Below are 27,103 nucleotides of genomic sequence, written 5' to 3'. Positions count from 1 at the left end.
GACCAATCAGGTGGCTGCTTTTCAAAGGCACCGGTACTTTGACCAATAGGAAAAGCCAACATTTGTATTTTTTCGACGCAAGATGGCGGCAAATATTAGCTTCATCATTATAAGACTAGACCCGTTCTCTTGATATATCCATGGACTATACAGTGTATAATGTAATGCATACATTGGCGTAGCCACTACCAGACTGCAAAAATATCTTTATTATACCACCATATATATTTCCTAACATTCAGCACTTTCCACCACACTAACAGCACTCAATTTATAATTATACACATGGAAGTAACTGGGCATGGAAAGGTGAACAAATTCCATAGCCAAAAATAAATGGCACAATTGTTTATTACTAGCATAACTGGAGCAACCTGAGCTGACAAGGGCATTAACCCCAGTTTGCTGTGTGGAATGTCTCCATGTATCACAAATTACAGACACATTCACAGTGAAGGGCACATTTTACAAATAGATCTTTAAAACCCTGTATATTGTATACTGCATGTCTTATTTGTTATTTTGCTAGCAGTCAAATGTTCTCTGTGATATGAACAAAATCCATGCTTCATTCATGTATCATTAGGCCATGCATATTCAATCATCCTGGCAGACTGACAAATTAAAATATTGCACTGATTTGTCATCATACAAAACTATCATCCAAACAATAGGCTCGGAACTTTTCAAAGCAGTTAGGGAGTTAGTTGTCAAACGAGGCACCCAATTATGTTAATTAAAACAAGCATTGTCTAAGTGGATGAGGATTTCAAATGAAGACTCCTCTGTCTCCTTTAAGCTTTGTCTGAAGAGCTGAGAGTGTTGCCATGACGTCTCCTCTTCTCCACCACTGAGTCCTGCTACAACAGTGAACTCTGAGGAGCCGGATAGACTCTGGAATGACTGCATCTTCCCATCTGAAGGTTCAAAACACAGGAGAGAGAAATCATTAGGAGGGATGCATGTCACACAATTACATTTAGAGTATTTGATCAGAACATATATTAAATAACCATACCTCCAGAGAACTCTGTAGTAATCTCGCCTGCCTGCAAGTGCCAGCAGACTTTCCCAGAGTGGAAGGTCTGGCTACTGGCCATGATCGAGACAGACTTTATCTTCATTCCCGCCAGAGCAAAGTCAAACTTCCAGCTAATTTTTCCCATAGAGGAACCTTCTGTTCGAGCTATGTACACCTAAAGAAAGAAATACAATCTTTAGAACTGTAACATTTCCTCTATTGTTATACATATATACTGTGCAAAAGTTTTAGGCAGGTATGAAAAAATGCTGTAAACTAAGAATGCTTTCAAAAATGGAAGTGTTAGTTTATTTTCATCAATTAACAAAATGCAGTGAATGAACAGAAGAGGAATCTAAATCAAATCAATATTTGGTGTAGGGCTGAAACGATTCCTTGAGTAACTCGAATAATTTGATTACTAAAAATCCTCGATGCAAAATGATTTGCCTCGAAGCTTCATTTAAACAATGTTACAAATGTATCGCTCAGTGTTTCCGCACGGATGATTATTACTGTCGCACACCGGTCTGACGCTGCTGGAGACACATGCCATGAAACTGACAGCGCACTTTACAAAATTAAGAAAGAGCGTAAATAGTGAGGGGCTAAGAGAAGAGACAGGCTGGAGAAACCGACAGAAAGTGTGCAAAGTTTGGAATCAGTTCAAACGTAATTAAAACGAAAACTCTGTACAGTGTGTCTACTGCAAAATCGAACTAGCTTACCACAATAATGGCAGGACGTCAATGTTTCAGCATCTCGACAGAAAACATTGAGTCTAACTTAATCATCCATTCCATGAAGCGGACCCGACAAAAGTAAATCACAGTCGTATGGAAGATGAAACTGCATCAAACACAACAACTACCAAAATCAAAGACAAGAAAATACGTAGTGGTGACCACAATTTGATCTAAAGAGCCAACTTGTTGACCATCCCTTTGGAAAAACAGCTGATTTGCGCACCACTCTCTCTTTACGGAGAAACAGCTGATCAACAATCTACTAGCATAAGTGTAACAGAGCTGTGTGACATTGTAATCAAATATATAAATGAAAATAGGTTAAGTATAACATATATACTTATAAGCCTATATACAGATCAGTTTCAGGTTGAAACTTGTAGTTCTGAAAGTTAAGTTGCACAACCTAAGGTAATATTTGTATGTTTAATGTATGCCTTAGTTTGAGGTTGTTATTGCATTTCAGAAAAAACGTAATATGGCACTTAAATGCACTTAATGTTTAGTTTTTTGATAGATGATATTGTAAGCAATGTAGGCAATAACAATGTTGCTTTCTCCAAAAATTAAACCAAACGATTGTATATTATTGCTCTTCAATAAAACAAAAGTATTTCTTATATTCGAATACTCGATTACTAAAATAATCGATAGCTGCAGCCCTAATTTGGTGTGACCACCCTTTGCCTTCAAGACAGCATCAATTCTTCTAGGTACACTTGCACACAGTTTTTGAAGGAACTCGGCGTGTAGGCTGTTCCAAACATCTTGGAGAACTAACCACAGATCTTCTGTGGATGTAGGCTTCCTCAAATCCTTCTGTCTCTTCATGTATGAAGACAGTTCTTAATGACCATGGCTGTATGTTTGGGGTCGTTGTCCTGCTGCAGAATAAATTTGGGGCCAATCATACGCCTCCCTGATGGTATTGCATGATGGATAAGTATCTTGCAAGGAACCTCCACCCTGCTTCACTGTTGCCTGCAGACACTCATTATTGTACCGCTCTCCAGCCCTTCGGCGAACAAACTGCCTTCTGCTACAGCCAAATATTTCAAATTTGGACTCATCAGTCCAGAGCACCTGCTGCCATTTTTCTGCCCCCCAGTTCCCTATTTTTTGTCCATAGTTGAGTCGCTTGGCCTTGTTTCTATGTCGGAGGTATGGCTTTTTGGCTGCAACCCTTCCATGAAGACCACTTCTGACCAGACTTCTCCGGACAGTAGATGGTTGTACCTAGGTCCCACTGGTTTCTGCCAGTTCTGCTGGACATCTTCCGATTTCGAAGGGAAATAAGCTTGTGTTTTTCATCTGCTGCACTAAGTTTCCTTGGCCGACCACTGCGTCTACGATCCTCAACTTTGCCCGTTTCTATGTGCTTTTTCAAAAGAGCTTGAACAGCACATCTTGAAACACCAGTCTGCTTTGAAATATTTCTCTGGGAGAGACCCTGCTGATGCAGTATAACTATCTTGTGTCTTGTTGCTGTGCTCAGTCTTGCCATAGTGTATGACCTGTGACATGAAACGGTCTTCCACAACCTCACCTTGGTAGCAGAGTTTGGCTGTTCCTCACCCTTCACTGTGTCACTTCACAAGGCAGCACGGTGGCTCAGTGGTTAGCACTTCTGCCTCACAGCAAGAATCAAATCTAATCAAATAAAACTTACAAACTACCCAGTTTTAAGCCTCCTACACAGCTGTTTCTTTTTCAGTTAATGACTCTTTCAACCTACATGTGACATTGATGAGCATTAGCACCTGTTTGGTATAATTGGTTGATCATACACCTGACTACAATGATTTAGATTTTTCTTTTATTCGCTCACTTTGCATTTTGTAAATTGATAAAAATAAACAATCATTTATGTTTTTGAAAGCATTCTTAGTTTACAGCATTTTTTCACACCTGCCTAAGACTTTTGCACAGTACTGTATATATACACGATTCATGATGCAGACATTTTTATACAGTATATCAACCTATGTTGAGTGTTACATTTTAAGTTCCCTGAGCCATAGAATCCTGAAAATTTTAATTGTGCTCAAACTGACAAATATGGGTTGGTTAATCAAACAATAATAAACGTACCATCTGCCAGTCATCCTCCACCTTTCTGAAGACTGACTCCTTCCTCCACACACACTGATCCCAGCTTGGAATGACCTCAGAGTTGTTGGACACTCGACAGTACTGGTCTTTGGCGGCATTGTAGCGCACATGCAGTAATCTGTCGCTCTTCTCTTTCTCAGTAGGAGTAAACACATAACCTGCAGCCTGACACCACACACACACACACTTATAATTGAGCTTACCCATTATAACACCATATAAAATAGGATGTACCTGTGTGGAGGTCCCTGTATCAGCCTCTCTTGTCTCCCCCCGTGCCGTCCTCCAGGCCAGAGAGCCAGAGTTGCGTCCGCCCAGCTCTCCTGGTTTGGGTTTCTTGGGGGAAATAAACTCCACGAGCTCGACAAGCAGCCTCTCTGTCAGCTCCTTCTTCCTGTCCGGACTCAGGGACTGCTGCCTCTTAGGTATCAGAGCAGATGGAAAGTGCTTTACATCACACTCACCACGGAAAGTAGTCTTTTGTGCAGGGTTTAAAGGGGCTAAGATTTACCGAGGCATTGAGCCCATTAATGGTGTGCAGCAGCCAGGCCTCCTGAACCCTGGTCCTTCTCGACAGAACCTCTGGATGTTTGCAGGAATACCTCCACGTCACATCAACCACCTGCAAAACACACACATTCATTTAGTTTGTTTTAAATTCAACAAGCAATGTGTTTAGTTTTAGCAGAATACTGAAAGCAGCAGAAAGGCAGGACTGAGTACACGTTAATATCTGAATAATTTATATATATATATATATATATATATATATATATATATATATATATATATATATATACACACACACACACACATACACAGTATACAATTATTTTTTTATGCAAGCAATATTGTTGTCACGATATTCAACAAAGTTATCGATCATCGCATACTTTCCTTCCTTATATCCTGCAGCCCTAAGAGACGGACTAAAACATTGTTGTTTTTAATCCGTAGTGTAACATTCTTTATCCTCTAAGGACATGATACTTTTACTTTTGCATTTTTTGTTTGTTTAACTAAAACGGGACTGATAACAGTATAGCTTTTAACAACTGATAGTAGTAGCAGTAGTAAAAGCTGTAGTAGTAGTACTAGTAGTAGTAGTAGTAGTAGTATGTAGTGTCCATTTGCCTGACCTGGTCCTTAGAGAAAGCCAGAACGTAGGCCAGTTTCTTCCCCCAGCCAACCTCATACAGTAGAGGCTTATCACAGCCGTTCTCACAGGAGTCACAGTGCAGCCAGCGGCGCTGAGACACAGAGTAAATCTCTGTCCACACGTGGTCTGAAACATCACACAGAACCATACACATTTTCACCCAGCCTTTTATACACTTCATAGGGAAAAAAATCTAATGGCGATTTTCCTGCCAAACATGAAGCATAGCGTAAGTTCTGGCAGGTCAGAGTCAAGCTTGGCTATTATCTCAGCTCATAGCTGATAGTCCCTAAGCCAGCACACCAGAGGCCTGTACTATGAATCAAGATCAACATGCCCTGGATTTATTTCAGTTACTCGGCTTCACCAAACCTAACAACCGCTGTCCTGCATAAGCTGTGTCACGACGGTGATTAACAACTAGTTCAATCAACCCAGGGTTTCCCAAAGCACGACCAATCGCAAACATACCAGAGCCGCATATTTTTAAGAAGAGCAAACTATAATTCTACATAAATATGAACACAGACATGGTTTTACAGGCAAAACGCAATACAGTCGCCGCTTCCTAAAACAAAAAAATAGCCGACGCTGTAAATGCATAAATTATCACAACGCTTATCAATATCACTTCCCCATCAGTCAGGCACAATATCTGACCATAATTATACTTGTCCTTTCCATGTACTGTCGTTGATTTAGCCTATTATTTCAGTTGCAACCCTGGCAGTGGTACTCGATCGTGAGAGCAAATAAAAAATATAAAAATATAATTCAAACCGATGTGCGCATTGGCAACGCGTGGCTCAAGAAGCCGACAAATAGCCTATACGTAATTACCGCCACTGAAAACCTATATCTTTCACAAAAATACCCATCGAGGAATGTTAACGGGGTTGTCGGTCTCTAAAGGTTTTAACTTTTATGAGCACACCTCTTTCTCTCCGCGCACCGAGCTCTACCGGGTCTTCTAAGAACGGTGACGCCGTTATCAATTGAGTATTGATTGGTCAGTAGGTGGTGCTTTTACAGCGGTTGATCTCTAATCTCCAACATAACCTGCTCCGAGGTTAGGTGTTCAGCGTAAGTTACCACTGCGATTTAACCCGGTAACAAGTGATCCACCGTCGTGATACACAAAACCCTGGGTTGAACCCGAAGTTACCTCGTTAACGCCAAATCTTGCTTCGTAGTACAGGCCTCAGCTGGTGGCTCAGCGGATTCCCTCCTGAGCATATGATTGGATTTCCCAAATAGAGAGCTCTATTTAACGGCTTTCCCCAGTCTACCTCGCTGCATCTCTGCTAGCGCTTGCAACCCATCTGCACCCCAGCTCCTCCTTTTAAATATACAGTATATTCATGTTGTCTGACTTAATAAATGTCATGTCTGTTGTCATTGATGCTACTCTGTTCTGTAACCTAGGGGGATCCTGCACTGCTGCTTTCCCCGCTTAAGGCTTTCCATGTATGCACGTGGAAGTGTGGGGAGGCCCCAGAACAGAGCCATACCTCCAAATACTAATTGCAGATGAATTAATCTATTTATTGACAAAGTGGTCCTGACTGAAATTGCGATTATGACTCGCGATTTTTCTTTAGATACATATTGCACCTTCCACGGTCATGTTAAATAAGGTAATCAAAATAAATGAAAAATCGCCTGAAAATAGGACATTCTGTAAACAATCTGTGATTTGTAACATTATTCCAGCATTTATCTTGTGAAAAAACAGTAAATACAATAATGAAAAGAGGAATAATACATGTTAAACCAAATGTTACACCAAACATTCAGATAAATATTTCACATTTGATTAATCACGGTGTTTGGGATGAGTTAATTGCATTCTTTTAAATCACGATTTTGATATGAAAACGATTAAAAAAAAACTCTGCCCTTCTTTATACACTGCGGGAGCTGTTCTGATATCAGAGCAAGTATGAAAGTGCAACATGAAAAGTGAAGACATGTTCCTAATTAGAGCTAGGCGATATGAAGAAAATCAAATATCACGATATTTTTGAACAAATACCTCAATGTCGATGTTGCAGCGATATTGTAGGTGTGACTATTCATGCTTGCATAAAATATTTACACAATGAGATTTGAGATAAATAATCATCAGTAATGTGGATATAATGATTAAGTGGGCAAAGGCAAATAATAGAACAGCTAGAACAGTCTGGTAAGTTCAGAAAATGACATCACTTTACTGTAATGCAGCCTGTAAAACCAGGAAAATAAACATTTATCGATATAATGCCCAGCCCTAATCCTAATACATGTATATGAAAGATATGTGTGAAGCTACCAATACAATTAGTATTCAATATCATAAATTTTTACTATTTTAATGGAAGGATCTTTCAAATTAATTCATTGTCTCACAGAATTTTATTCTTGAAGGCAGGCGCGTACGTTCATTTACAGTATTTTTATTTACTTTTATTACTGAACTACTACTAAAACTCTGCACTGAAACTCGGCCAAATTAAAGTTGTTTGGGTAAACAGTAGTAGTCTATAGTGACGACATTCCACTTCTGGGATTGCTCCGGTGCTGCCGGAAATTCCACAGGATGTCCTTCTTTTCTGCCGGATGTCCGTACCCTTCCTCTTACTTTTTGTTGCCGTTCTAAACTCAGGTGGATTTATGAGGACTATGGCTAACGGCTCCTCAGATCTCTGCAGGGTAAATCCAGACAGCTAACTAGACCATCTGTCCAATCTGAGTTTTCAGTTGCACGACTAAAACAACTTTTGAACGTACACATGTTCCACCAAAATAAGTTCCTTCCCAAGGTTATTTTGCAGAGGCACCGTTGCAGCGCTGTGGAAGAAGGTCTGGCAATGAGAGACTAGGTAAACAGCAGCTCTTTCAGGCAATGACAGGCATGTTTCACTGCTGAGTAGAGTTTTCCCAACACACTCAGAAACAGAAACAGACCTCTGTGCTGAGATATCTGTTACATAAATAATATTAGAGAGGTCTGTTCCTCCACAGCGCAGTGGAGGAAGGTCTGGCTAGTCCACACAGCATTCCGGGATGAGAGAAAAACATGCTCTGGTTTATTGGCATTTCTTTAAACCAATCACAATCGTCTTGGGCGGTGCTAAGCACCGGACAGAGCCACGGTGCCTCTGCTAAATAGCCTTGGGAAGGAACTTGTTTTAGTGGAACATGTGTAGGTTTAAAAGTAGTTTTAGTCGTTCAACAGAAAACTCAGATTGGACAGATAGTCTAGCTAGCTGTCTAGATTTACCCTGCAGAGATCTGAGGAGCAGTTAACCATAGTCCTCATAAATCCACCGGAGTTTAGAATGCCAACACAAAGAAAGAGGAAGGTGACAGACATCCAGCCGAAAAGGACATCCTGCGGAATTTCTGGCGGCAACGAAGCAATCCCAGAAGTGGAAGGTCGTGGATATAGACTATGTTTTGTCTGACCAACAGTTCAAAACCCAAATATATCCAGTTTACTATCATAAAAGACTAGGAAACAGGGAAATATTTACCTCTGAGATGCCAAAAGAATTTTGGTTACTTTTAAAAAGAAATGCTCAAAATGATCAATTATCAGTTATGGTTGCCGATTCATTTTCTGCCGATCGACTAATCAAATTAACTAAACATTAAGAGCTGCAAAAATTAATCCATTAGTTGTCAATTATTTAATCAATTGCCAACTATTCTGATAATCGATTCATCAGTTTGAATTCTCTGATTCCAGCTTTGTTAAATGTGAATCATTTCTAGTTTCTTCTCTCCTCTGTGACAGTAAACTGAATATCTTTGAGTTGTGGACAAAACAAGACATTAAAGGACGTCATCTTGGGCTTTGGGAAACACTGATCCTCATTTTTCACCATTTTCTGACATTTTAGAGACCAAACAACTAATCCATTCATCCAGAAAATAAATCGACAGATTAATCAGCAATGAAAATAATCGGTGGTTGCAGTCCTATAAACGTTGCAGCTATAAAAAAAAAAACAACAACTATAAAGTAGACCTTTAATTGAGATTTATTTTATCAAAATAACTGACTGGTATTCAGGACGCCTAGTGCAATTAATCAAAATTGTAAGCGCGATGATGATTTTGGTTCCTATAAATCACAAAAACAGATTAAATTGGAGAAAAAAAATTATTTTGCGCATTGCATTTTGCAAGAAAACTCTTAAGGCCAATTTGGGGAGACTGATCAGCCCAACTGCCTTTTCTGCCGACGTTTGGCCGTTGTCTCTGTGTGTCTGGGCCTTTATTTTCTCGTGTGTTCTGAATGAAAAAAAAACAAAAGTATTAAGGTGTTTTCACTGTCAATTTGTTTAACTGTTTCACTGTTTTTAAAATTAAATGAATGCCACATATTTCCAAAAGACAACGAGTAATTGTGTTAAATAATGATTTCAATATTGACCAAAAATAATCGTGATTACAAATTTTTCCATAATCGAGCAGCCCTAGCGCCTCATCAACAACATTTCTTCCTAATATGTCAAACACAGGCGTGTAAGTAAACTGCTGAACAGAAAATCTAATCAGCGATGTAATAGTGCCTTCCATTTGTACGGATTTTACGAAGGTCAAAGTCGGAAATACGCCCCCTGACCTCGGATTTCTGCGGTCGGAACTCGGACAACCTCGCAGTACCCAGAGCTCAAAATCCAACATGGCTGCCCCGTGCATCAACAGCAGTGAAAGCTATAGTAATATACAGTTAAAAGCACTTCTGTGTTATTTGTGTCTCACTAAATCGTACACACAGTGCTGTCCATATTCTATCTGCGGACATGTTGCTATGGTATTTGTATGCACAAAAAACAGCGTAATGCGTTGTTATCAACTGGCATTGCTAACAATGGCTAACCTGGCTAGGGCTAATGAAAACAATGAAAATCAGACTTGTAAATGGAACACATTCGACCAAGTTTGACATCATTCCCAGCTCCGGCTTCTGAGTTCCGAGGTAAATGGAACGCCACATCTGTCTGTCAGGAACATACCTGTGCTGTCCCAGATATATCTGGCCTCAAGGCCCAGGGCTCTGCAGCACAGTGTGAAACAGTTAGCCCACTCCCCGCAGCGCCCCCTCCTGGTTTCAAGAAGCTTCTCAGGATTGTTGTACCTGGTATTAACAATACAGAGAAATTCATTATTCTCCGTGTTTTGTGGTCAAATTCATTCATATTCTTTATAACCGTTTCAAGGAAAAATGTTTTACTCCTTACCATTTTGAATTTGTTAAGTTAGTTTTTGTTATGTCTACGTGACTGATGGGAACAACAATCTTTGAAATTGGGCAAGTATTAAGAAGCAAAAAACAAGCTGCAGTGTAACGTTAATGGGCAATTGCACAACTTCGATTTACATCCACAAAAGATTGTTGTTCACATTAGTCACCAATGCAAGGTAAACAAGAAAAAGGTTGAAAAACAAAACCACTACCCTTTAACAGTGAGTACTGCAAAATTAAAGTCAGTGGTTTAACAACAAACTTGCCTTCCTCTTTCTGCAACTTAATCCTAACTTTAATATTAAAACGCAGGTCCTAAACTCCTTAGAGTAGTAAGAAGTAGGGCTGGGTATCTTATACCGGTACCGATACCGTGACTTTGATACCGGTTCCTTAACAATTTTCGATACCAGTTGTAAAATCCATTTTAACAAAAAAGAAATTATTACACATTACGACATAAATCTTTTTAATTTATTTTTCAGCTCCTACTACATTAGCCCGTCTCTCTGTAAGTTTTTCCTGCATGTCTCTACGACGTGCAACGTTAGACAGCCAATCACAGACATTATTAGATCTTGGTAGAAGCATGCTGCATGCTTACTGACTCACTGACGCTGATGAAATTTACTCCTTAGGTATTGAAATTGGGTATTTAATGACAAGGCATTTTTCAATACTCAAAACAGTGTTTCCCACAGGTTGAGAATTTACTTGTGATGGTGGGTGGCGCAGGATGTGACGGCACGGTGCATGGCGGCTGGGTTCAGTAATAAAACTAGTCAAACGAAGGTTTATGAACTATTTTTTTTAAACAATGACTACATAACATTAACAGATCATTTAGAGAGAAAGAACTATTTACATATTAAACAAATTAGAATAAAAGATGAAAATATTGCGACACTATGCTGCATCTGACACAATTTCAGGGTAGTTATTAGGGCTGCACGATATGAGGAAAATATCGATATGCACTAACGTTAAATATCACGATAATAATATTACTTGTGATAAATAAATATTAAAATGTACTCAGCTCTGCCTTTCTGCTGCTTTCAGTAGTCTGCTAAAATACAACAAATTGCTCGTTGAATTTAAAACAAATGACCTGACATGTAGCAATGATGTGCTTTGGCAATTAAATCAGTTCTGTTGCTAATTTTAACATTCAGTAGATAAAATATCTGATTACCCGGAGCCCAAAGGTTATATGTAGCCTATTAACAACTTAACTGTAGTACTAGCCTATACTATGATCTATACAGAAAGTTACAGGTTATTATTAATCTTAACACTGTCTCCTCCTAACTCCTGTTAAATCATATAAGACTAGGGCTATCTAAAGTAAATTCTTGTTCATTTTGTTTATTGGATCATTGTAAATTTTTTTTGAAGTGTTTTAATCCGCGTTTTGGGGATCCTACATGCTTTTTTGTACAATAGCTAAAGTTACATGTCCTGTTGCACTCATTAAGATCTCATCTGAACAGATTTCTGTCATTCAAACAACTCTGAGCTGTAGTTTAAAACTTTTACAGCAAATTTAATGAAATTACGGGTTTTATTCGGGCTCAAGTCCATAAATACAGTTAATGGATAGAGGCACGGAGAACTGAAGGCTCTGTTAGCAACGATTAGCAGTTAGCTCCAGTCAGCTCCGTTATAAAGACATGGAGTGGAGGAGACTGCCGCGGAGAGGGGTAACAACCAGACTCTGATAAATGACGTTCGGGGAGCTTTCACAGCGGTGTGGCCGCGGTTTTCTATAGTTTGATTAGTACAGTTAATCCCACCGCAAGACCACCAGCAGCATGCTACTACATAAATACTAAATAGCCTCTGAGCCTGAAGTGAAAGGTTGTTGACGCCAATGACAATGTCTTTTCCAATGACAGTAGCTAGCACCAGCTCCAAAAGTCGCTAAAAGTAGCTAGATGATGTCATATGCTCATTTGCATATTTATGACATCATTACACAATAATTAGCATAGAGCTTAGTGGATGTGTCAGCAGAGAGATAGAAAGAAATAGAAATCTTTAGCCAAATAATCACAAACTCACTAAAGGAATTTATATGAAATTATAATTATTACTTAGGTAGCCTATATTTGAAGTAAAAAAAGAAATTCTAACAAGACAAGACTTAACGAGGGGGAGGGGCTGGAGGCCGCTGGTCTGTGTGCACTGTAAAAAAATACAGCGTTGATTGGGAAAACAAATGTAATTCGGATTTTATCTACCTGGGGGGGTCTCAATCTACCTGTGCGGGGCCCCCAAGTACAACCTACAGTATGTATGGGAAACACTGTCGAAACTTTAGAGGCAATTCGGTCAGTGCCTTAAAAGTATTGAATTCAGTACCCAGCCCTAGTAAGAAGTAGCCAAAATGTCAGACAGACGCACGCACACGTGGCACGTTTTCTTTTCTAAAAAAGCTTGTAAAACATCAACTGTTGTGCACAGTCAATCTATAAACATCATTTTTTTCAGGACAAACTGGGCTATTAGAATAAAATACACACACACACACACACACACACACACACACACACACACACACACACACACCTGGGAAATCTGGTGGAGAGCCGGCAGCTCTGACAGTAGTGGTTCTCCACTTTCTGGGCTCCCCAGCGGATGTCATCGGTGCTGGGACTGAGGGAGCTGGCGTTCTGGGTCGGGCCTTTGCAGCCGCTGCAGGGCAGACAGTCCACCCAGGAGAAGAAGTCCTGTTTGAACCATCTGAGCAACTCCAGCACCAGGAAGTCTTCTATTCCAAGTTTACATTCTACAAACAGGAAAGGAAGTCAGTTGGTCGCTCTGAATCACTGTTTAAAGCAATGTTTCTCAACGGGGCCGGTACCGCCCCCCAGGGGGTGTTCAGAAGATGACGGGGAGCGCTGGAAGCAATATTTTGGACTACCTACTGCACCTGAAGGCAGCTTCATTTCACGGAGAAAGAGAGAATGAAAAGAGACGAGCGAGAGATGTCGGCTGTGCTTTGTTGTTTGGCAAACATTTAGCTGTTCCCGAAACTCCCAGGCAGTTCAGGGCTTGTGTTTGGTGTTTTAAAACGTTCTTGTGGAATCGAGAGACCGTGATGTCACCATTTACTGAACGGGATTCTCATAACCTCCTCAAAACGCAGCGCGATGTGGGGTTGTGTTTCTCCAAAAGTTTTTTTCTGCTATTTACTCGCAAGACAGGCGATAGCAAACATCTCTACCAAGCATCATAAAACTTCAAATAAAAGCAGAGTCCGAATAAATCGCCTGTCACTGGCCCGGTGTGGCTGCAGGTGAGTCTACCCCCCCGCCCGGTGCCAACATTAGCTGCATAGCATATTATTATATGTTTAAACTTTTGTCAACATATGCATGCTGCACCTTGTTAGTTAGATTCTACATATGTAGGTTGTTCAGTTAATTTTACAGAAACACAGAGTATAATTCTTTTCAGATTTAACAAACAGCATAGTAAAAAAGTGGCAGCTTCATTCCTTTGAAGCATCATTAAGTCTGAATAATTGTCGATTCCTCAATTATTTATATTCCTTTAGTCCGTAATGATCCACCGAAAAAATGTATCCAAGTTGTGAATGTTATCATGTGAAGTCCTGTCATGTATTCTTTATTATCTCTTTTCACTGGGTGCGCTTGTTTATGTCACCTTGGTGGAGACAAAATACTTTTCCCTGCATTTCTCTGTTATTCAGTAGTGTAATTCAAATTATGGTTTCAATCATCAATTTGACAGTCCTTCAAATCATTGCTGAGTAAGAGTTCTGTGCAAAAATAATTAAAGCAGGGCTCTCACTAACGTTCAAAGGTTGTAAATCCTTCTGCTTTTACCCCTTAATAAGTGCTAGCTTGTTTTCCGTTGGAACAATTTCATTATAGATTTAGATTTGAATGAAAAATAGACTTGAATGTTAAATTGCTAGCTGTTTCTGATTGGCTACTGTTAGTGTTTGTAATACCTAATTAAAGTTTGAATGTTTGAGTCGTTCTGATTGGCTGTTGTTACCTAATTTAAATTGAATGTCAAATGGTTGCATTTTAAAAAAACCATGTAAATATAATTTCTATTCACATGGGTTTTTTTAATCTCTGGGAAACTAATACATCTGTTTGTCAGTCAATGATATGATTTTTTGATTATTTTTGATAACAATAGTAATAACAATAATAGGCCTAATATAAGGGCGTAATCATTAATATTTGGGGCAATTAGCTTACATCTTATTTGATGGGGGGCAGTTAGAGACCTGGATAATGGATAGGGGGGCGCTGGCCCAAAAAAGGTTGAGAACCACTGGATTAAAGGAACATACATACGTTTCTTTGCATACAGTGTGATCCTAGATATACAACTTTGGGAATTTCCCCATTGTGGGATTTGTAAATGTTTCGAATCTTGAATCAACTGATTCTTTGAATGAGTGAGGGGACTTCACCTGGATCCGCCTCTTTCGCCTCCTTCAGCTTGTGTTCGGCAGCAGAGGACAGCTGCTGGTGAGGGATTTGGCTCCTGGCTTTCTGCTGCAGCTCAGGGTTTTCATACAGCATCACATGCTGGAAGTTTGACTGGAGGGTCACAAAAAAGCTCATACTGTTCTCCTGGCAGAAAGACAAGAAAACAGCCAGATTACACACAAACCAATAATGAAAAGTAGAGAGAGGATGACAACGTATTATGACTGAAGGAGATATGCGTAGATGTTCATTCAGGGGTGGGGTACGAAGTGTATAACGAGTGGAATGTTACATTCCACTTTTTAAAAAGCTGTAGCCCTTATATTTTCTTTGCTCCCTCTGCTTGACTTAGAAAGAAAAACTGCAACACCTTCCCCAACATCTTAAAATAATAAAACGGTATTAATAACGAAGCCAAATTTAAGATGTAGTACCCTAATCCATAACCCTAAATCCCAATTTGTTTATGGAATAATAATTCATCACTATAGCCACCAATGAGCACATTTGAAGTGGAATGACCAATTTCCGAAAATATAGCAAACGTAAAACTGCGGAATATTTCAACCACCGTCTGAGCTGCTAAATAAACGGTTATTACTGCCACTGGATGAGTAAACCAGGCTGACAGCAGTATAAATATGAATTAGAGCAGATGATGCTAGAGCCTGAGAGCCACACTGGTCCTACTGTCTACCAGTTTGCTGTAGACCTAAAACGATTAGTCGATCAACTGATTAGTCATAGGGGTGGCAGTAGCTCAGTCTATGGGGAATTGGGTTGGAACCTGAGGGTCGCGGTTCAAGTCCCTGCACGGACCAAAGTACGGAGTGTGTTATGCTGTATAAACACAAATCAGGGCTTCGACATGCTCCGAAGACACGTGGGGGTTACACTCCTTATCTGGCATTAATTGTTCAAATTATAAAGATTAGATGTCCATCTAATGTAAATTCTTAATTTCATATAAATATGATCTTAGTTAAAAAAAAAAAAAAAGGGAACACACTGTGACTCTGCTACAATAGGGGCTTTCCGACCGGAGGGATTTTTGCAGTTCTTAGAACTAAACGTTCCTAGAACACTTTTGTCGTGTTCGGACAGGAAAATTTTTGGGATTTTTAAGTTCCTCTGGCCGCTGTAGCGTACTTTTTTAGCTCCTACTCCAGAGCAGGGTCTTTTCCCCTTTTCCTAGGTGTACTTGATTGGTCGAACTTATAAGTCACGCCCACTGCCAACTTGGAACTTGCAGGCAGAGCAACAACGGGACATTTTTAACAATTTTCACCATCTTATTCATCATTAAATTCACTTCTGACAACGTTTTAGGCGAGAAATTAATTTCGAATATAGGCAGTCTTGCGAAAATTGATGCCGAATTGACAATTTGCTTCAAAGTTTTTGGAGTTCAGAAGCTCCATGAAGTGAGGTGACAGCCAGCAAGCGCCTGCCCCGGCTTCTAGCTCGTCGCTCGGCCAGTCATGCTCAGACACCTCGCTGTAAGCTGGAGGTCTCTCAGACCGCTCTCGTAAATAAGAGGCTTTTATTTTGCCGTTGACAGTTTGTTTAAATATCACAACACATGTCCATCATAAGATTAACAGGAACCTGTGGTTAACTGTCTTTTCGGAGTTAAACTCCACAAGCGTCACACACACACACACACACACACACACACGCACACGCACACGGTCTGTTCCAAGTATAATAAAGTAATAAAACCCTGTCTGTGTTGAGCAAAACATTACGTGAATTACTACGAGAATGGACGTGCATTTAATATAGGAAAAGTGCACAAGTATTAGCATCATTTGTTGTTGTATGTGACGCTAAGGTCTAGTGACGATGCTATAAAGACCGTTGCCGTGCTTGCGTCACTCCCTTACCCCTCCTACCAGTCCCTATGGCCACTTGGCCAGTGGGAATGCAAACGGAAAAAGAGATTTTGGGGAAGAGTAGTTCTTAGAACTGCTTAGAAGTGTACTTTTCCTCTAAAAAGTACAAGTACTATCCGGTCGGAAAGCACCTATTATCACAGCTAACATTAAAGATATGTTCAATCACAAAGGCTGCCCTTTAACCCAGCGCATTTGTGGCAGTAGCTCAGTCCATAGAGAGGTGGGTTGGGAACCGGTGGGTCGCCAGTTCAAGTCCCAGTATGGACCTAAGTACAGAGTGTGAACTGGTAGCTGTAGATGTGCCAGTTCACCTCCTGGGCACTGCCAAGGTGCTCTTGAGCAAGGCACCAAACGCCCAACTGCTTGGGGCGCCTGTCCAGCAGTGTAGTATGTTCTTAAACAACAGAATGAAAATATTGTAATTTCCCCCGGAGAACAATAAAAGTATTTAATCTTTACCAAGGATGAAGGCTGTAATGGAAGTGGTGAAACTGGCTGGCTGGAGGCAGCAGCAGAGCTCTCTGGTGCTGAGGCTGAGGCGGAGGTTGAAGCTTTAGCAGCCTGACCAGTTGGTTGGACCGGCTGTCCTCCACAGAGCCTCTGATCCCTCTCGGCTGCTATGCATTCCCTGATGAGCTTCAGCTGTTCCACTGATGCAGACTTGGAGAACACCAGATGGGTCTCAGCCTGAAAAAAGATGCAAGAGGTGATATTATTTACTCTATTTATTACTTACTTTAGTTAGGCCAATGAAGCAAGTGGTACACTACGAATACTGGCTTTAAAGAGCCCCTATTATACTCCTTTTCAGCATCATGTTTGTGCTCTTGGGGTCTCCTAAAATAGGTTTACATGCTTTGATGTTTAAAGAACATATTATGTCTCTCATACTGCCCATTGCTGCAGATCCTCTACCTAAAACACTCTGACCATTTTTGAAACCGCATACTATACTAGCAGTGCATACTGATTTGTCCAAAATGTAGCATGTAGTATGCAATCAAAAGCAAAATCTGCAGTATGCCAAAAATACCTGGATGTCTGATTCAGAGAAAATCTCCAGCATGCCTCGGACCAGTCTATCTCACCTACAGTATCCCACAATGCAAAGCGCCACAACAATCACAACAACCGCGGATTGCGGTTGTGGCCAACAATTGGAAACTTTTTACAATATTCATCTGCTATTTCATCACTAGGTTTTTCCTCGCCACTGTCGCACTATGCTTGCTCTTGGGGGAATTACTGGAATTACTAGAATTGTTGGGCCTTTATAAATTATAGAGTGTGGTCTAGACCTATTCCATCTGTAAAGTGTCTCGAGATAACTCGTTATGATTTGATACTATAAATAAAATTGAATTGAATTAAATTCATCTCTGAGACTTTTTTATGCAAGAAATCAACTATGTAGAGCTCGAATATGGGCCGTTTTACAAAAATGTATGGCCAACTGCAAAATTTTTAGCAACGGTTTCGGAGTTCAGAAGCTCCACAGTCTGACCTGACAGCCAGCGTGTGCCTGCTGGGGTTGCTGGCTTGCCGGCCGGCCTGTCCACCCTCACAGACCCCACTCTCAGTTGGCTGGAGCTCTATTCAGGAGACTCGAAATTGACTTTTGAAAAGATGTTGCATTTTTTTTTATTTTAAAAACAAATCAACAGTGAAAACACTGAACTGTGAAACTACCCTTAATACTTCTCCCGTTGAACTTTTTTTCTGTTCATTCAGAACACAAGAGTTTAAAGAGTTTACTTGCAAAATGTAATGTGCAAAATAATCATTTTTCTCGATTACATTTTTATTGTGATCATTAGAAGCCAAAATCAAAATCGCGATTACAAATTTGATTAAATGCAGTCCTACAGTCTTGTAAATAAATTATAACATGTATATACATTAGATATTATATTTTAGTTCACAATTAGTGTTTGTTGTATTAGCTAATTTCACATAAATAAAGATGTAAGAAATGAAGTTTCAGTTTCTTATTTTTGTAGCATCTTATAAAGTAAACAAAAAATGCAAAGCTCAATAAGTTATATTTTTCATTTGCAATAGTGGTGTGAGTTCTTTTTTTTGCCCAGCACTTAAAGAGCTTGTTCAAAGGCTCAACCTGGCCTAGCATACTGCAGAATAAAATAATTTAACGGTTTAATACGGCATACTACTGCTGAACATAATGCAGTCGTCTGCAGTATGTTGTAGGCGATTTCGAAAACGGCCTCAGTCTGAGCTCTTGGCCCGCCTTCCTGAAAAGCCCATTATGCTCTAATTGGTCAGCAGACGGGATAAATCCAAAAAAACATAAATAGGGGCTCTTTAACTTACAGTAGCCACCTGACAGTTGCTTATTAATTACCTCCTCAAATCCCATCTCAAAAAGGCATTCCACAGCACCTTTGATGGGCAACAGCTTGGTGGAGAATGTAGGATTGCCTATGCGGATCGATCTGTACTTTTCCTCATTGGGATACCTGTTGGGAGGTGACATCATAATGTATGAGGAAGTAGATCTGTTCTCCAGGCTCTTCAGACTTTGTTCCTCTGGGGTGGAGCAGACAAATGACTATGTACAAACCAATGCGTTTTTTTTGTTCATAAATGAAAAAAAATATACCATCTAATAATACATTGGTGTCATTAGATTATATTTAGTGTTGTTGTTTATTGTACATGTGGCAGTGATACCATACTTTACTGATACCAGCTTTACCATTACGCAAAAAGTGGGTCATATTGCATGCGATTCTGCTCATGTATAAACGTTAACTCTACTCAAAGAAATATGAAAACTTTAACTAGAGACTTTTCTCTCACTCTACAGCGAATTCCAGAGACAATGTTCGAGGTGAAGGTAGAGGAAAGAGGTAGAGGAGAATAAAAAGACAATTTAAAACAGCTTCCTGGATAGTCAATCGAATGATAAAAACCCAGCACACCCTAGCGATTGATACTTAAGTTAGGTGAGGATTTTCCATGCATTGCAAGGGCAAAAAAAACTGACTTTGGCTTGACTCCGTGTGTAAACAGCAACTACTGCATACTGTATATCGGGGCATAACATACAGCTATGTTAGCTTTACCGGGCGGCGGTTAAACTGCTGATGACACGACATTAACGTTTGCTACTTTATTTAAAGAAAATCTCAGTTTAGCAAGCACATCACATCTCAGCACACTGCTGGTCTATTGCGTTGTTAAGTTCACATCCTTACCTTAAAATGTTATCCGCGTATGTAAGTAACAACTTCGCAACGTCTAGAAAGACTTCATTTGGATTTTCACACAATGTTGTCACTGCTGGTGACACAGCCATACCGGTTCTTTTCTTGAACAACCCAAAAGTCCTTTCAGTTTTGCGTCTGAGTATGTCAGCTAGCTTTAATGCTAATGGTGCAATATTGGCTAATAGACGATTTGGGTCCTGGGTTTAGCTGACCTATCAACGCCTGAAAATGAGTTTGCAGCTTTAAAATAATATATATATATATATGTTTGTGTTTATGTATGTATGTATGTATATATATGTTAGGGGATATGTTTTCTTGCTCTGTCGGTTGAATTCTATTTTTTAATTTATTATTTACATGTTAAACAAATTTGGCGTTCAAACATAATACCTAAGAATAGAACGGTGGTAAAGCCTAAATCGGATCTGCTAGAATGATCGACGTGGTTAGGCCTGAGGAGCGGGGATTGGTTAGGGTTAGGGTAAGAATACCCGGTTAAGCCAATCAGAGGCAGAATGAGGCGGGCAACGAGGCACGTCCTTTGACGTTGACACGTCTAGCGGATCCTATCTAGCATCTGCCCTGGTTTCAATGATGTACTTGTTTTCTCGTTTTATAAATGTATTAACAATTGACAGATAACTTTAAAGTAGTACTCGGCCGAGTAGGTTACAAACTTCCGTTGCGTCTGGAGGACATTTCAACTTTGGTTTTGTACATTTATTCCTCTGATTTTAAGAGGGGATTCACCAAAGCTACGAGCTACAGTAAGCTGTGTCAAACTTGACAGCGATAACAGCATGTCTGCTCTATCTTGTTGGACTAAACTCCAGCTGAGACCACAAAACATAAGGACATTTCTTCAAAAGACGGTCTGTGTTTGTCCAAACCAAGACTCCAGGCACCACAGCTCTGGAAAGCACAAAAGGAGGGTTGTTATTACTGGCATAGGGTTAGTGTGTCCTCTGGGCACAGGGACTGCACTACCCTGGGACAACCTGATTAAAGGCCAGAGTGGGATTGTTGCTCTTCACTCAGAGGAGTACAACACTGTTCCCTGTAAAGTGGCAGCACTGGTGCCCAGAGGAAACAAACTGGGTCAGTTTAAGGAGGAGAGGTTTGCCTCTTGTGGGGAGATCAACAGCATGTCACCCGCCACTGTAATGGCGCTCGGAGCTGCTCAGCTGGCTCTGGAGGACTCAGGTTGGTACCCCAAAACCCCAGAGGAACAGCTCAATACTGGGGTGGCTGTTGGCATGGGCATGGTGTCACTGGATGAAATTGCTCGCACCGCCACTGCCTTCCAAGAAAAGGGCTACAAAAAAGTCAGTCCCTTCTTTGTGCCTCGCATCCTTGTCAACATGGCTGCTGGACACATAAGCATCAAACACAAACTGAAGGGTCCCAACCATGCAGTATCCACAGCATGCACCACAGGCGCACACGCCATAGGTGATGCAGCCAGGTTTATTGCCCACGGGGATGCAGTTGCTATGGTTGCAGGGGGAACAGAATCCTGTGTGGGGGCTCTGTCAATGGCCGGCTTTGCCAGGGCACGCGCCCTCGCCACCAAATGGAATGACAACCCCATGCAGGCATCCAGACCCTTTCACCCAGAGAGAGAGGGCTTTGTGATGGGCGAAGGAGCGGCGGTGCTCCTTTTGGAGGAGCTGGACCACGCAGTGGAAAGAGGAGCCAGGATCTACGCAGAGATCCTGGGTTATGGACTCTCAGGGGATGCCAGCCACATCACCGCACCCACTGCTGATGGAGATGGAGCATTCAGGTGACTTAGTTTAGGTTCCTTTTTTCTTTTTTCTTTTTCTTTTTTAATTATGCACGAGACAACATTTTCTGCTTACATGTAATATTCTCAAATAATATACTGTATATAATGCCACAAAACTACCGTCACTTATTAAGGCAAGTAGTTTCCAACCTACGGATCAGGGTTGATAATTCCGAAGAGTCACAAGATGATTAGCAGAATAGAACAGCAGACAAAAACACAGATCTCTGCCACACAATGTTTTGTTTATTTTTTGCACTGTCCTCCAATATTTGCTTTTCTTTTGTCAGCTAAGTTTTTGTTCATTTTAGCATTACACCGAAATACAGATACAAATATGTATTTTATTGCCCAGTAAAATTTCAAAAAGGGGAGGGAAAGAGAGAAGAAAAAAAACACTATACGGCTATATAAACACAAAGAACAGCACCCCAATATTCCTTTATATTCTGTTAACTAGTACCCTCAATCTATCTCACAAAGCAGATTTAGCTAGTTTTGCTTTGGGCATTGAGAAAAGAAGTCAAGTCTCCAGTCTTCATTGCAATTCGGTAGTAGATTTCACTGATTTCAGAAATGTCAGCACTACAGCAGCAAAATATCACACACACAGCACACATACAGAATATACACAAAATAATTAATAGAATACAAGAACAAATATTCAAATTTTTTTTCTTCTTTAACAAAAACAATAGTTGAATAATACACACTACAACAATACTAGAGACAATACATCATGAGACATTTCTAAAAACTAATAGTTTTCTAAGAAGAATGACATCACATGTCAGTCAGTCAGTCTGACATTTAATTACTTTGTAAATAAGAACATAACATGGATTTTCTGCTTTTTCTGCTTTTGCTCTGTTTTGCTGCAAACAGATATGATGTCAGCAGGACCATATAGAGACAAAATATTTAGGTCAATTATTGGTAAAAAAAATGTCGATTCTGGAGAAAAGAATCCATTTTTAAAATTGTCACACAAAAAACTCACTATACAAGTGAACTCACGATTTTTTTGTTCCCCCACCCCTAGTGTACAGTGGGTTCATCAGAGCTTTTAATCGAAACACAGCTGCCTGCTGCAGCGAGATTTGTAAGAGCGAAGTTTGCAGGCCTTACAACCAGAACAATTGAAACAAGCGAAAACGTTCTATAGAGCTGAGGGGACACAGTAGAGACCCACCTCTGAGTTCAACTGTGACCACTGTCTTTACAGATGCATGTCTGCAGCCCTCAGAGATGCCGGCATCTCACCGGCAGATGTGACATATGTGAACGCTCACGCCACATCCACGCCTCTGGGTGATGCGGCGGAAAATGCCGCCATCAAGAGGCTCTTCCAGCAAAGCGTTGACACCCTGGCTGTCTCCTCCACCAAGGGAGCCACGGGACATTTGCTCGGGGCCGCCGGGGCCCTCGAGGCAGCGTTCACCGCTTTGGCCTGCTACCACGGGGTCCTGCCCCAGACGCTCAACCTGGACCGAACAGAGCCAGAGTTCAGCCTGAATTATGTTCCCTGCACAGCGCAGCCGTGGCACACTCGGGGCCGACGGGTCGCCCTCACAAACTCTTTTGGATTTGGTGGCACTAATGCCTCACTGTGTCTCACCAGCATCTGATGACACACTGGGACTAATTCTTGACTTGATAACAATATCAGATCTTATCCAGTTTGTATTCTTTACCTCTGGTAGGACAGAGTTTCACTGACTGAATATTGGTTGTTTGTGTGTTCTTAGGATCTGATTTTAAGGGACAATTTCAGTGAACATGAACATGAATGTAGATATAGTTCTAAAGAACTGCAAATATTAAAAGCACTAAATCCTAGGAAAATGTTGTGTTTTGTTGTTGGTCAATGGTCAAATTTACCAATGGTAAACTGTATCAAGGGCGTAGTTTTAGTTTCAACTTTGGGATGGGACACATTATTACCTGGGGGTCTGGGGGTCCTCCCTCAAAACCTTTTGAGCATCAAACACTTAATTTCCTGTCTGAAATTGTTGGAAAACGTGTGTGTGTGTGTGTGTGTGTGTGTGTATATGTATGTATGTATGTATGTATGTATATATATATATATATATATATATAAAGAAGTAGGACTGGATCCGATTATTCCACTATACAGATTTGTTCGTTGGGTAGGTGTTTGAATTTCAATTTCGGGATTTCAGTAAACGTTTTTTGCTTTGTTTTTTCCTTCAATGCTGTAATTAAGTTGAGACAGATTCAACTTCTGGAGAAAGGCAACCCTAAAAAGCAACCCTAAGATTTATATATACATGTTTTGAGCCGGGATAGTCATATTTTTTGAGGGGGATAAATCTAGCTCTTCTAAATGTTGAGGGGGACATATCCCGTGCATCCCCCCTGATATCTACACCTATTAACTGTATTATGGTCTCACTGTGGAAGAGCAGTCAAGTCCTTTTTGGAGGATCTGGCCTGTGTGTTGCTCTGCTCCCCCTGTAGTAATACTAATTATTTATAATTTTTATTGATCCCCAGGGGGGAAATTACAATTTTTTTTCTCTCTGTTGTTAACACACTCTACACAGGCCTGAAATACACACACATGCTTAAGTCCTATGCATGCACAAATAGAGAGATGTTAGAGTGAGGGGGGGGGAGGCTCGGTGCTTTGCTCAAGAACCCCTTGGCAGTGCCCAGGGGGTGAGCTGGCATCTCTCCAGCTACCAGTCCACCCTCTGTACTTCTGTCCATACGGGGACTTGAACCAGCGACCAACCCAACTCCCTACGACTGAGTTACTGCCACAAATGCGCCCCTCCCTGGGTTAAAGGGCAGAAATTGTGATTGCCACCCAAACTCATATCTGCAGGGTTGTGACTGGAAGGATAAATGTGGGTGTGGAAAGTAACCAACGCATACTTGACTCTCACTCATTACCACTATTGAGGTGCCATAGAGCATTGGTTCCCAAAGTGGGGGCCAGGGACCCTCAGGGGTCCTTGTGGGAATTTTCAGGGGGTCCCCTTTACAAGCCAAAAAGGTTCCCATGTTTTTTATTTTTTATTTTAAATCTTAATCGGAATAATAAAAAGTAATGTCAAATAAATGTAGTGGAGTAACAAGTACAATATATCCCTGTGAAATGCAGTGGAGTAAAAGTATAAAGTACCATATAAAAGCCCCTCAAAATACTTAGGTACTGTACATTTGTAAATGTATTCAGTTACTTTCCACCACTACTTACAAGTAAGATCCAGTCCCTATACCTGTGTTAAATTGTTCTGAAAATATGTGATGAAAATGATGCATTTAACGAGTGGATGAATGTAGAATAATGACTGGGCTCAACACCATCACTCTGCAGTAGACATTCTCTTCATTCCAGCAGGTGGCGTTGGCCCACAGCAAGTCATGCATGTTGCATTAATGTCCAGTACAGTTTACATTTTAGGCCCGGGGTGTTAAACTCAGCTTCACCAGGGGCCACACTGGAAAATGAGAATCACATCAAGGGCCAGTGTAGTTTATTGACATGCTTTTATTTAGAAAAAGCTTTGACTGTATTACTGCATGTCTCATGTGGTCTTCTCACTTACAGTTCTGTCGACATAAAAAACCCTAAAAAAGTAAAGCAAAACAATGATTACATTTTTAAAAGCAAGCTACCACACAGTTGACTCACAGCATCCTGTTTCACAGCCTGAATATGAAAACTCTCTGCTTCTGTGGGAAGTCTCCGAGTCAGCAAATCAGTTGGAGAACAATAAGATACAAAACAGGATGTAAAAAAAGCAACAAAAAGGCCAAAAGAGACAACATAAATGTAGAAAGACAAAAAGCAACAAAGATGTCAAAAAATGCATCAAAAGGAACAAAAATGAGGGAAAAAGTTCCTTAGCCATCATAGAATGTCTGAATATGAAAACTCTGGTTCTATAGGAATTTCAGAGTCTGAGCCAAATTCTACTTTGAGTGTCTCGTAATTCCAGTTTGAAAAACAGTTTCCCGTCTTTTTGGTTTGGTGAACAACTAGGGGGGCCAACATTTATTGTGAACCTAAATTGATACGCGGGCCGGGTCAAAATGTGCGACGGGCGGCCCTTGAGTTTTGACTTATGTCTTAGGCATTCAGTAGACACATCACCTCATTTACAATCAACCAGACTGACTGAGGTCTTCCTCTGAGGTATCCTTACCTGACCTTAGAGCAATCGTAAAATGTAAAAGTGCTGGAGAGAGAAATAGCATGGGACTGACTATGTTTTGTTTGTCCTTTGAATTCAGCCTGGTTTGGTTTGGCCTTTTACTTTAGTGTTGCAAAGGAACTCAACAAGGGATCACCGGAGCAGAAGGGTATGAGTAAGGGAGGTTAATTGGGGACAAAGTGCCATTATGTCAGGGTTGAAATGAAAGTAATAGGGTAAATAGTCCCCTAAGGGAAAAGGACAGTTTTTTTTCCAAATTGTTACCTGTCCTCAAAGTTTGAGCGACAATTATTCTGCTGGTTTATAGACCTTTTCACAGATGTAAACATAAACATTCTAAATGGATCCACGTTGATTTCCTGTTGCAGTGTATGTGAATGGCATCAACTGACAGGAAGTTAACAAGGGGCCAGGCTGTTGCCTAGCAATGGAATTCCATTGGGCGAAAAAACACACCGTTCTTGTCTGGCATCCTGGGGGAGACATACAATGTCTAGAAAGGGACATTGAGTGGCCATTTGGAGCCTCTTTACGTGATGGTTGAGAATACATATGTGTTTAAATTTCCCCATGACGACAATATTCCACTAAGAGGAGGAGAGAAACTGGTTTTACAATGTTATAAGTGAGCGGACGTTAAACAAGTCTAAATCCTCAGTGGTGGTTTGACAGACTGCGGTGTTCGTTATACCCCACAAAAGCACAAAAGTGGATGGAATGAACAACATACTGCATGGACTATTTTGTTGTTCTTGGAGTGTTGAAGGAATAGTTTGACATTTTAAGAAATACAAGTATTTGCTTTCCTTCTGAGAGTTCAATAAGAAGGTCGATACCAATGTCTGTATGTTATGGAGCCGGAGCCAATTAGTTGAGCAAACTCCACAGGGCACCTTTAATACCGAAAACACACCAAGTAGCTTCCTGTGACGAACTGCCATGCAATGTCTATGGAAAGCTGTGATGGCCTCTTCGAACTGCGAGCGTTTGATTCGGCAGTGAAGTGCAGCCAAAGCTAGGGATAGTTTAACTTTTAGTGGCAAAGTGCGGTCAGAGAAAACCTGGGGCCAGTCAGAGCAGGGTCTAGAAGGGGGGCCCAGGGTGGCACCAGCCTCCCATAAAAGCTCAGTTTTTTGGGTCATCAGCTTATAAAAACTTAAGTCATGGGTTATTTACTACACTATTTGTTGGTAGTGAATATCACCACACAGCAGCATTTAAAAATGTTCTGTTGTTGCTAG

General features: G+C 40.6%; 2 protein-coding genes across 2 annotated transcripts; one reads left to right on the top strand and one right to left on the bottom strand.

Annotated features, from left to right (window-relative positions):
* Window positions 1-189: 189 nt before the first annotated feature.
* ngly1 (N-glycanase 1) lies at window positions 190-20,054 on the bottom strand. Its single transcript, XM_078267891.1, has 12 exons — window positions 19,872-20,054; window positions 19,016-19,130; window positions 17,113-17,340; window positions 14,737-14,899; window positions 12,849-13,068; window positions 10,048-10,169; window positions 5,019-5,164; window positions 4,391-4,501; window positions 4,114-4,299; window positions 3,859-4,044; window positions 1,019-1,196; window positions 190-917 (listed from the first exon to the last, which is right to left on the bottom strand). Exons 1-12 carry the CDS (start codon window positions 19,970-19,972, stop codon window positions 733-735), a joined length of 1,941 nt encoding a protein of 646 aa, XP_078124017.1. The 5' UTR covers window positions 19,973-20,054; the 3' UTR covers window positions 190-732.
* A 378-nt stretch (window positions 20,055-20,432) lies between these two features.
* On the top strand, window positions 20,433-23,509 carry oxsm (3-oxoacyl-ACP synthase, mitochondrial). The gene is made up of 2 exons (XM_078267892.1): window positions 20,433-21,672; window positions 22,901-23,509. Exons 1-2 carry the CDS (start codon window positions 20,687-20,689, stop codon window positions 23,301-23,303), a joined length of 1,389 nt encoding a protein of 462 aa, XP_078124018.1. The 5' UTR covers window positions 20,433-20,686; the 3' UTR covers window positions 23,304-23,509.
* Window positions 23,510-27,103: the final 3,594 nt, after the last annotated feature.

This window comes from Sander vitreus, chromosome 14 (genome assembly GCF_031162955.1).
Source record: "Sander vitreus isolate 19-12246 chromosome 14, sanVit1, whole genome shotgun sequence".
Taxonomy (NCBI): Eukaryota; Metazoa; Chordata; class Actinopteri; order Perciformes; family Percidae; genus Sander; species Sander vitreus.
The sequence above is the reverse complement of the archived record's forward strand: the minus strand, read 5'-3'. Positions and strand labels throughout refer to the sequence as shown.

Coding starts and splice junctions, on each gene's coding strand:
- ngly1 (XM_078267891.1), bottom strand. CDS start 19,972: ATGGCTGTGTCACCAGCAGTGACAACATTGTGTGAAAATCCAAATGAA. Junction 19,131..19,871: donor TACGCGGATAACATTTTAAG/GTAAGGATGTGA, acceptor ACCTCCCAACAG/GTATCCCAATGAGGAAAAGT. Junction 4,300..4,390: donor TTAATGGGCTCAATGCCTCG/GTAAATCTTAGC, acceptor CTGATACCTAAG/AGGCAGCAGTCCCTGAGTCC.
- oxsm (XM_078267892.1), top strand. CDS start 20,687: ATGTCTGCTCTATCTTGTTGGACTAAACTCCAGCTGAGACCACAAAAC. Junction 21,673..22,900: donor GATGGAGATGGAGCATTCAG/GTGACTTAGTTT, acceptor CTGTCTTTACAG/ATGCATGTCTGCAGCCCTCA.